Source organism: Acanthisitta chloris, unplaced genomic scaffold, assembly GCF_000695815.1.
Source record: "Acanthisitta chloris isolate BGI_N310 unplaced genomic scaffold, ASM69581v1 scaffold29655, whole genome shotgun sequence".
In the NCBI taxonomy this organism is placed as follows: domain Eukaryota; kingdom Metazoa; phylum Chordata; class Aves; order Passeriformes; family Acanthisittidae; genus Acanthisitta; species Acanthisitta chloris.
Window position 1 is genome coordinate 5,732 of NW_008675820.1, and position 11,319 is coordinate 17,050.

An 11,319-nucleotide genomic window follows, 5' to 3' on the forward strand; every position below is an offset into this window, starting at 1 on the left:
AATATTAAACAGAGGAACAGCTTCAGTGCGACCTAAATTCTTAAATTATGCTTAATGCTAAGCAGATTTGTGCTATTTTAGAGGAACGGGTCTGAACACAAGTACATTTTAAAGCACTTTCTTGAATCATTGTCTTAAATATGTGCCTAAATCCTATTTACTTCACTGAGATTCAAGCATGTTGCTTTCTGTGTACACTTCAGCACCTTATCAGAAATTTTCTCTGAGAGTTGGTACCACTGCCACGATGAACATCCTATTGAATGACAGATTTATATGGAATTTGGGTTTCAGCATGGCCATCATCCAGTCCAGCAATTGTTCTCTTCTAGGGACAAAAGGAAATTCCCTCCTAAGCCTCCCTCCCATTCAGTAGATCTGGAGAAAGAAATCCTTTTTATTTAAAAGCCTGTTTGCTTTATAACATTCAATACATGACAGAGATGGATGGATTCATACCAACCTCAGTCACTGCTGGCTTAATACCACAAGCCTACTGAAGAGCCAGTAGTCCAATGCTCCCATGTTTTTATATCCAGGAGCACCCAAGTGGGACTGCTACTAACCTCTGAGCATTTATGTCAATAGAAGAGAATTTTCTGACCAATGTAATATTGCAAAGATCAGTCTCCAAGACTCACATAGTTCCTCTTTCCTTGAAACACTGCTGCTAGAAATGTTGGAAATACATGTGCTTGTATATGTGTGTATATATATGGCATGTGCAAGACAGAGATGTGTATATATATATAAAACACATAGAATTTTAGGTTCCATTTTTGTGTCACAGAATTATTTCTAAGCATCTTGGATGGATACAGTAGACCTCAAGCAACAGCAGGATTCAATGTTTCAAGGTCTGCTCAAATGCTGTGTACAGGAAATCTGAATTAAAATATGGTTTTAAAATGTTCTTAATTCTAGTTCCTTACAAGGATTTTTCTCCAGGCTGTGATGGTGCATGTTCTGTATGAGTTTCTACTGCAAAATAGTAGGATTAAATGGTATATTGAGCTTCAGAATGTACCAGACAAGATCACAAAATGAACAAAATGGTACCTCAGTCTAATGTAATTGGACCCTGTAAATATTCAGAGAGGAAAATCTAATTTAGTGGAAAGTTGCTTGAAGAAAGACTTCTATGGATTGATATGCCAAACCCCAAGAGTTAAAAGGTTAGAATAATAACTAATATTTGCTACTACTGGAAATAGTAGTATGTGTGTAAGCTGTGCAGCCTGCAGTTGGGATCCAACTACATTCTGTGCAGAAGCAGAATCTTAAACTCAGGGCTCTGAATTAACTCTATTCTGCCAGTTCTAGAGGCAGACCCTTTAGAGTTCTCCACTCATGTTTCATCATCCACAACAGAAAAGCTTGCACTTGAGTAATATTAATCTTTGTAAATGTTTTCATATGTTTTATAACATTTCTGTTCACCTGAAGATTCCCCTGGCAGCTTTTAAAGTGAGCTCGATAAGTGTCTCAGTAACATCATACCCACATTGTGTCCTTGAATAAGAATCATAGCTTTAAATTGGTCTTCTGTTCCATTTTATAAAGTTTATATAAGTAAGTTTCTTTCTAAGCAAACATTCCAATGCATGTTTTATTACACTTCTTTTAAAACATATCAAATTTAAATGTCAACAAAAAGAAAACATTTATTGCTGTAATACATAATAACAAGTGGATATTATTTTTTCAAAGTATTTAAAAAACCCGAAGAACTAAAATATTTTGATGATTACAGATACTTTAGCATGTGATTATACAGTGTTATAATCTATATTCATTTTATACACAAAGTTCATGAAACAGTAAGCAGCAACTCTGCTATGCGTATGTGTATTAGCTACAATCAGCAGCCTGATCCAGAACATGCTGAGCACCCTCATATTTTGACTTCAGTCAGTATGAGAAGATGGTCAGCAGCTTCTAGGATGGGGCCCAAATGATGCACTGGAAGGAGTATGTGATAGCAATGACAATATTTTAATGGATGCTTTCTTATGGAATCTCTAAGAAAATACATTTTAATAGTCATTGATAAGCACCAGCTCACAACACTGCATGTGGCTGCATCACTTGCACATTACATTTCCTGACACACTGCATATACAATACATCTAGAATTCTCAGTACAAAGAGAACTGAGAGAGTTGTTACATAGCACTTACAAATTACCACAGGGAAAATACAGTTTATAGTAGCATTTTCAACAGTGAAGTTGCAACATTACTTTAGTGACTATGTTCCTTATGCAAAGGAAAAATAAAAAGTAGTCAGTGACATACTTCCTGAAATTTTAATACTGGATTTCAGGTGTTAACAATCTAAAGTGCTTTCATGTTTCATACAGTTTTAAAAATTTTCAATTTATACAAAAAAATTCCAAATATTTATAAATTTATTCTATACATTTGTGAATGTACTATTTAGTCTATTCCTGTTTCCTCACCCAGAAAATTGGCATTGCCATCTCCCAAATCTCTCTTTTGAAACCAAGTCTGTGAGTTTGTTCCTTGAATATAAGCATCCAGAAAATAGCAAATTCCAGGGATATCACTGGGAAAATTTGGTGGAAGCTCTTCTCTTGAGCGAGGTGTGAACACAAAACCTGGATATTCCTTTAACAACCTAGAACAAACATTAATCATTTGATTAAAAATGAATCAGTCACTAATTGTTACAAGTGCAAACATTCAATAAATCTTCATGTATGGCAGGGCAGAATCCAATTTAATTTTTATACATTATTTACTGAAAATATTTTTTAAAAACACTGTTTATTTGGTAAGCCTGATAACCTATTAACTTGTGCCCAAGTGCAAATAGTACTGCCTCTTTTTTTGGTCTTGCCAATGTTTTGTACGTAGGTGCTATGTTTGTTGTAAATATTTTCAAAAATTATTTAGCGCTGAAAGGTAGCTAACATCTGCACATCAAACACACCATAATTAACTCCTCAAGTAATGAAATACTATAAAGAAAAATACTATAAATTTTTCAGATCCACTTACCAATTCTAGTAATTTTGCTTTTTCACAGACTGAAACACAGATTGCTAATTTTTAGGGATAAATATTGATAACTGGTATCTAAGCTTTCCAGCAATTATTGCAATATACATTTGTTGTTCAAAGCACCACAATGTTATCAATATGTGTCTAGCATTAGAGGAAGAAAAAAACACCAAACAAAAAGGAGGTTAACACATCGTTCACTCAGGGTAAAAAATAACAATAGTTTACCTGTTAACAAAGGTAACTAGGCATTCAGACAATTGGGGTTTTTTAACAGTATCCTAATTTCAAATATTCTCTTGAGATCAATACACAGCCATGCAGACACCTACTTATATCACCAGTTATAGGCAGGTCTTGTGTGGATAAAGTGTCTAATGGTTATAAGAAAACACTGTAGTCAGTCTCATTCCAAATGATTTTCCATATGGCTATGGAGAAACAATCACTGTTGGCCAGCATTGTTCTTCTGATATACATAAGCACTGGCAATGATAATGTTTCTTTAGAGTGCTTGATCATAAAAGTTACTTTCTGTGTGCTCTAATACCTCTGCTACTTTTTGTAAATCACCTGTACAAGATAATCTAAGGCCTGGCACCCTGTATGTCACACAGCACATGCTGCAGGGGATGTCAGGATCCTGTGCCAAATTCCCAGTCTGACGCTGGACAAAGAACCTTGCCGTAAGGCATTATCAGATACGTGACAGTGGGTACAAGCTGAGTAGGAACAACAGACTACAGTCCAGGCTACAGTGAGGGTAACAGAGCTTCCTTACAAGGTAAAAAATAATTTAAAACATTTCTGATTATTTTACCCAGCCAGCCATATCACTTCCTACTAGCAGATCCACTCTACAGAACATTCTTATTAAACTTCTGGCCACTCTTCAAGAAACAACAGTCTCAATCAGCCTCAATTCAGATCTGCACCTGGAGTTCAGATGCAGACTGTTGTTACCATCACATTCAGAAGTTTCCTATTGCCTTGCCTGCCATCTATAAAGTAGTATTACCTGCCAATGCACATGTTGCAAGGTGCTTTTTAAGAATAATTACACAAATAATACAGAGAGTGTTAGGTTTGGAAGAAAAAAGAAGGATGCTGTATTTCCCATAGGAGAGCCTAATAGCTGTCTGAATAACCACAGAGTACACGTTACTAAAAATATCTGATCTGAGTGGATAAATAGTACAGCCTAGTTCCATACTGAAAAGTTTAAACTGAATTGGTGATCAAGACCTGTAGAAACCAAACACTGGCATGGTTGATCCATTGCAACCTATTCATCTTCCTAAGCAAAAGAGAATGAAGACTGTAGAGTGATGTTTAACAATTCTTCGGTGAGTTTATTATTTTCAACGGCACCTGCAGACAGTTTGGTATCCAGTTCACAGTGAAAGCTCAAAGAAGAGCAAACTATATGAGAGAATAAGGAAAAAAAGGCAAGACATATACAGCTGCAGGGTAAGAAGCAAAATTGGTCCAGACAGTCCATTTATTTTGAATGTAACATATGAAAAATAAGTATCATCAGTTCTGTTTCACCTTTTTTAATTCCTAAAATTCTTGCTAATAATAACCCTGGTGCATTCAGGAGCAATCAGATAAAAAGATAAAAAGGAAAATAAATAGTACTTCAGAAAAGAAAAAAAAGAACAGGAGGATAATGGACTACTACAGTAACTACTTCAGGTGGACATTTTACATATATTGAGCACTGTACCTGTAAGTTGTTGGGCTGACATTTATTTTTCTAGGTATACTGCAAGATTCAAACTTATTGGCAAGGGTTACATTATTTCCAAAAAGGCAATAACGAGGCATTTTAACCCCAACAACTCCAGCGAAGACAGATCCAGAATGAAGGCCAATACGCATCTTTAAATAAAAGACAGAAAAGAGCATTATTAGGTAAAATGGAATGGTTAAAGTCTGTTTTATGTATCATTCCTCTATTTAAAAAAAAAAGAAATAATGAGCTACAAATATACACTGAGTTAGCACAGTCTCCTTAAAATACCTGTATTCTGGTCATCACTGCTCATGGAGAGTGAAGTGAACTAGCTGACGTTTATCTTGCATTGCATTTTAGTAAGTAATCCTTCTATATCAAAATATGACTGTGAACTGCTGGTGTCTGTGGCAGTAAATTTATCTAGAAGCATCAGCAGGAGTTACTATGGCACTTGGATACTTTCTGTTACGTGACTCAATTTGTTAGACTGGTGACAGTTAATGAATAGTACCTGCTTTGCTGGTCAGGTCAGAAGACAAGTCTTAGGGAATAGTGAAGATACTGTAGTTCCAACTGAACTCTGTTGACAAGGTCACACATAGAGTAGTTCACAATCCCGGAGTACAGAATTTTGATAATTCAAGTTTAGAATCATTTAGGTTGAAAAAGGCCTCTAATGTCATCAAGTCCAAACACTAATCCAGCACTGTCAGGTTAAACACTGAACCCTATCTTTAAGCACCTCATCTACACATCTTACAAGTGTGTGTGGATGGTGACTCTAAGGATGGTGACTCCATCACTTCCCTGAGCAGTCAACCCTTGCGGTTAAGAAATTTTTCCTAGTATGCAATCTAAACCTTCTCTGGCAAAACTTGAGGCCATTTCCTATTGTCCTGTTGCTTGTTACCTGGGAGAAGAGAATGAGCCCCACCTCACTCCAGCCTCCTTTCAGGTTGATGTGGAGAGCGATAAGGTCCCTCCAGAGACTACTCTTCTCCAGGCTGAACAACTCCAGCTCCCTCAGCTGCTCCTCGTAAGATTTGTGCTCCAGGCCCTTCACCAGCTCCACTGCCTTTCTCTGGACACACTCCAGCACCTCAATATCCTTCTTGTAGTGAGGGGCCCACAACGAACACAGGATTCCAGGCATGGCCTCACCAAAGCTGAGTACAGGGGGATGATCACTGCCCTGGTCCTGCTGACCACACTGTTGCTGATAAGAGCCAGGATGTCACTGGCCTTCTTGGCCACCTGGGCACACTGCTGCTCGTGTTCAGCTGGCTGTTGAGACTCCTGCCCAACTTGGTGTCACCTGCAAACTGACTGAGATTGCACTTGATCCCCTCATGCAAGTCATTCATAAATATATTAAACAGAACTGGCCCCAAAACAGCCCTGGGGAACCAACTGCAATTGAAATATATTGATACCTCTTCTTTTTAACTCAGATTTTTGACTTGTACTTCGCTGGTCCTGCTTTCTAAGAGGGCTTTTGGTGGGGTTTTTTTGAGGAGTGTTCTCTTTCTCATGTGCACTATGAATATGTAGGCATGTTTTCTTCAGAAGAGTACTCTGACACAATAATGGCAAGATGTCAGGAAACTTGCACATTTACTATGTGTGCTACTCTTTACATATCAAGAGGGTATCATATCATTATGAAGAAGTCACAATTTCTAATTTTGAGTGTAAAAGCAGAAGAACCTGCAGCAAAAGCAAAATCAACCCACACTGCAAATATGGATGAAATATGTACATTGAAATGCAAGGCTGATTCAAAGTAAGCACTTTGCAGTCACAACCTTTTCTTTGACAATTGATAGGAAAATGACAGTAGACTGTGTTAGAAATTTGTTGCTTTGCATTGACAACATTCAATGATTTCATGAAGCATTTCATCAAAATAGATGCATACTTTCATTAAAACCAGAAAGATTCAGTTTTCTTCTAAGCTTCTATTAATCACTTACACAATACATTTTTTTTCTCCTTGTTTTAAAATCACTTTCAAAATGTAATAGCATTCATCATTCAAAATTATAGGGGTAGCATTAGTGGAAATTATAAACACAATTATTGTCATGATGTTTCTGGATTTTTTAAGCATCATTTAATTTGATATTGCAAAATACAAAAAGAACAGCACTTATTTATAATATAATACTGCTGTTCTCTGTCATAAATATGGAGCATGTAATCCTCTTAATAACATTTGTCTTCATCTTGGAATACAAATATTCCTTAATCTAAAATCCAGAAAGCCGAAAGTTTTCTAAAGGAACAAATGAACAGACAATTGTTACAAATGAGCAAATGAAAGACATTATGAACTGAGACACCTTAAAAATACTAGGACCCCATTCCAAGCCATGTGAACTTAGTAGAAGGTCCACATAATTCTTCATGCATGGAGGCCTTTCTCTTTTTTCTTTTCCTCAATGAAAGGCAAACCTACATGAAAATTTCAGTACATGTGCAAGTCCTCATTGAAAGGAAGCCATAAATATAACTACCATTGAATCTAACAGTTGCTTTGACAGCATTAACACCATTATCTTGTGGTAGTGGTTCAGTATCTGACTGTAAAACAAAACCAGCAATGGAATCTTTAAAGATGTGTGGATTGCTACAATCAGAACATGTCTTTGGTCATTCATATTTACAGCTGATATCTCAAAAGACTTAGATGTCTAATTCTGAGAGAGGATTAGACATTTCTTTAGAAAATGCCACTGACAAATTTATTGCTCCTGAGACAAAAACTGCAGCATCTCATATTGCACCTATTAACTTCACTGCATTCGAGTCTTTTGGGTTGATTTTCAGATCTCTATTTCACCTTTATCTCTCCAGAAAACTCTCATCCATAGAACTAAAAAAGTCAGCTTCTCCAGCTGCAGTCACTTGACTCCCCAACTTCTCTGAGTTAATGCAATGATGTGAAATTTCCTTGAGACAACCCCCCAAAAAGCAACTAACTAACAAAAATGCACACTTTAACCGTATAAAATATAATCAAATATATGACCTTGATAGGTTCTCCATGGGGAGACACCACTTCATCTGACAGTTCCATCATCTTCAGGGCCATCAATGCTATTTGAACAGCATGTGTTTCACTTTCTTTGTGTAAGCCTCCAGCGACACAGTAGGCATCTCCAATAGTCTCAACCTAAAACAGGCATATTTGTTTCTTACTGTTAGGCTGTTTGATACATAGAATAAGTCTAATTTCAGTAACAATTGTAGCTACATCTTGACTGAATCTTATTTTTCCTGCAGAATTATTCAAATCCTGGACAAATCCTGCAGTATGATGCAAAAGGAAGAATTGAACAACTTGTATTTTTTGCTGGGCATGATTCTAAAATACTTCTCCTTGTTCATCTACTGTCAGGAACACACAGCTCCATTAAATACCTATTTACTCCAGATTCACAGCACTGTCATTGGAATTAGGTTTTTTTAAATTAACTCTTAAGTTTTGATGGGTTTCTCTGCTGGCTGCATGAACAGCCATTTCTGCTGATTTTTCTGTTTTGTTTTTGGATTTATCTTAATATGTCTTTCAACTTTAAAAGGCTTAGGGCAAACTAATTTTTGAACTTCTATTATGCTGTATCCCACTTAGTGTTAATTTCCTTTCCTGCCCCAGAACCCCAAAGGAAAGCAATAAATTGTGTACCTTGTAGACATCTAGCTCTCCACACTGGTAATCAAAGCGAGTATAAAGCTCATTAAGCATAGTGATAACCTGCATAGGTGAGCACTGGGAACAGATGGCAGTGAATCCAACAATGTCAGAAAAAAGCATTGTGACATTGCTAAATTTCTTGGCTTGTACAACTTGTCCCTGCCACAGCTGCTGAGCCACTTCTCCAGGAAAAATTGAAAACAGAAGATCTACAGTCTTCTTCTTCTCTTCTTCAAGGGCTTGATGGGCCTGTTCAAGGGTTGCTTTTAGCTTTCCTAACCTTTTCTTCAGTCCGTCCTGGGCTCTGGCCTGCTCTCCTATCAGAACAACATCTCTCAATGCATTGTGAATGGGAATATCTGAGAGGTACAAGCCACGTCCTGTAAAATCTTCTAGTCTATCCACACAAGGAGATCCCAAGAATAGGATGGCACTGGATTCAAGAATATAGATCATTTGGCCTTTAAGATCCATTACCTGAAACAGTTAAAAAAACAAGAAGTCATGCAAAACATGCACTGCAATAGTTTAGAAGCAAGAAGTTTTAGAGGAAATAAATTTTGCTGAAATATAAGAAAATCAAGACTGGTTCAGAGTCCATACATTTTCATTTAATTCCTTGAGAGAAAACATGAGGTGCTGAATCCCAGAGCCATCAAATAAGTCTATTTTTCTTGAGCCATCTGGTACAAAAGTTAGGCCACAACTTAAGGACAAACACCTAATTATGTCTGAGTATCAGTATCAGTTTTAGTTTAGGAAGAAAAGAAAAACAAAAAGAACAATTTTGTGCATTTTCATCTATTGCTAAAATGTTACTAGCTATAGTGGGCTGTGAATTTGTACTAATAGCTCTAGTTTATGCAGTACTTTATTTGTAAGAGAAACTGAGAAAATCTGCTTCAATTTTAGCACAGGATGTTTAGTACTCACTGCAATTTAACGGCAAAAATGACAGAAATATCCCATTTAGCTGTGCAACATGCAAAGTGCTGCAGAGCTTAGCTTAACAATGCTTTGAAAGACCACTGTTTTAATAAAACCTGTTCCTTGCTGATAGGCATTTGCATATGCAAATACATGCAAAAGCAAACCCAAGTCTACCACCCCTTGTAAGGATTATAGTGCAGAAATGGACCTAAGATGAAGTAACTGCATTTTTTCCCACTTCACTAATGACTGGGTGAAATATTTTTACCATTCTTCAGTGTCAAGTCTGAACTGGTAATTCATCCTATAGTGCCTCAGGTGTATATAAGCTGGAATTCAGCTGGGACCAGGAACAAATAAAAAGTCTTTGTATACCCAACGATTTTTAGTCTCAGGTCATTTGTCACAGACCCAGCTTCAGCAAAGATAGTTAGCAATCCCATCAGCTGAATCTAAGTGGGACCTTTGGCGACAGCATCTGATGAAAACATCAGAATGCCACAGATATCAAAACATAAGGCTGAATGAGCACAGGAAATGTCTACTTCTTTTCCCCAAATCCTACAGCTGTTGTTTCCAGATGATTCAAAGGCACTTTAAGCTTTCCCTGCCACTGTCTTTGTGTTGGAGATGCCCTAATTCTCAGCGGCATAGCATACCACTGGCTTTATCTCGATATTTCCAATTATTTAAATAAAATCAAGTCAGCAATCATATTTTACTGGTGCAAAAGTCCTAAAGCAGAGTTTTGACTGAACATTGGCTTTGGAATATGAATTACATTTGAATATCCTAATTAAATCATTATTATTCAGTTGTATTAAATGTTAAGATGTAGAAAATACAAAATGTGTTTTGTGGCTATTTTAACTCCTTCTGAAGAAAACAAATTCCTCACTGAAGTAATGGTTATAAAAAGTCTCTTACCATGGAAGGTTTCATATCAGTATTATCCCATCTTCTAACTCGTACAGTAAACTGCATATTTAGCATTGTCATTATTCCACTAAAAGTGCAGCTTACTTTTGGGGTAAGAATTTCAAAATACTCTTCAAAATTTGGCTTAGCTTGAAATTCTCTCCTGGTCAAAAGTCTTCGTATCCCGTTTCCGATTTGAAGAACTGACATATCCTTGTCAAACATAAAATGAAATGGGAAAGTCTTACAGAACATGGAGGCAGGAATCACAAGTGAAGACTGTGGTTTACACGGAGATAAGGAAGGCTTTGCACTTTTGACTTGTATGGAGTACAGCAAGTAAGGCTGATTAGCAAACTCAGTGCAGTCATTATGGAAACAAGGAGGCATGAGCATCACTTCCACCTCAGTTTCATACAAAATATGAGCTGCTGCTTTAATGATACCAGATAGAATAAGACTTGTGATTTTCTTAGGAAAGAAATAATATACATTTAAAAAGTCCTGGTCTTTCTCAAGGCATAATATGGAAGCATCTTCAAGTCTGTCCTTTTTTCCTGCTTCTTGGCTGTGGCTGCTCTGCTTCAGCAGAGTAGTGAAACTGTTCAAGAAGTCCTTAAGGGTCCCTCCAATAACTCCTAATATGTGTTCATCCTCTTCATAACATATTTTGAATAGCTCTTCACCAAGAGATTCCCGCAGAGACTCCACGGGAACACCTGCATGGAACCACATTTTAGTCAGAACTGCACTCATCATTCTGAATCACAGGTTAACCTCCACTTTTTTTCATCCTAGGCCAAAACAAATTAGCAATATCTTTCCCTGATCCAGCATTCACAACTTAGGGCCCTCTCATTTAGGACTCCTGATGTAACCAAAGACATACTTGTAGTGCCTGGAAACAGGGAGACAAAAGGTTGTACTTCAGAAAGATTCAAGATTCAGTGTTCTTTGCAGAGATTTAGACAAAATGAATGCATGTTTTGGCACAAGATTTAACTCAA

The 11,319-nt window shown here is 36.9% G+C and overlaps 1 protein-coding gene across 1 annotated transcript; it reads right to left on the reverse strand.

Annotated features, from left to right (window-relative positions):
- Window positions 1–1,585: 1,585 nt before the first annotated feature.
- Window positions 1,586–11,029, reverse strand: GUCY1A3 (guanylate cyclase 1, soluble, alpha 3). Its single transcript, XM_009075906.1, has 5 exons — window positions 10,322–11,029; window positions 8,456–8,941; window positions 7,799–7,942; window positions 4,756–4,910; window positions 1,586–2,640 (listed from the first exon to the last, which is right to left on the reverse strand). Exons 1-5 carry the CDS (start codon window positions 10,706–10,708, stop codon window positions 2,439–2,441), a joined length of 1,374 nt encoding a protein of 457 aa, XP_009074154.1. The 5' UTR covers window positions 10,709–11,029; the 3' UTR covers window positions 1,586–2,438.
- Window positions 11,030–11,319: the final 290 nt, after the last annotated feature.

Bases quoted from the DNA above. Each gene is read 5' to 3' on its own strand.
- GUCY1A3 (XM_009075906.1), bottom strand. From the start codon at position 10,708: ATGCTCATGCCTCCTTGTTTCCATAATGACTGCACTGAGTTTGCTAAT. The intron at 8,942-10,321 runs GTAAGAGACTTT...TAACTGTTTCAG, and splicing joins CTGATATGAAACCTTCCATG to GTAATGGATCTTAAAGGCCA. The intron at 7,943-8,455 runs GTACACAATTTA...TGCCTGTTTTAG, and splicing joins GAGAGCTAGATGTCTACAAG to GTTGAGACTATTGGAGATGC.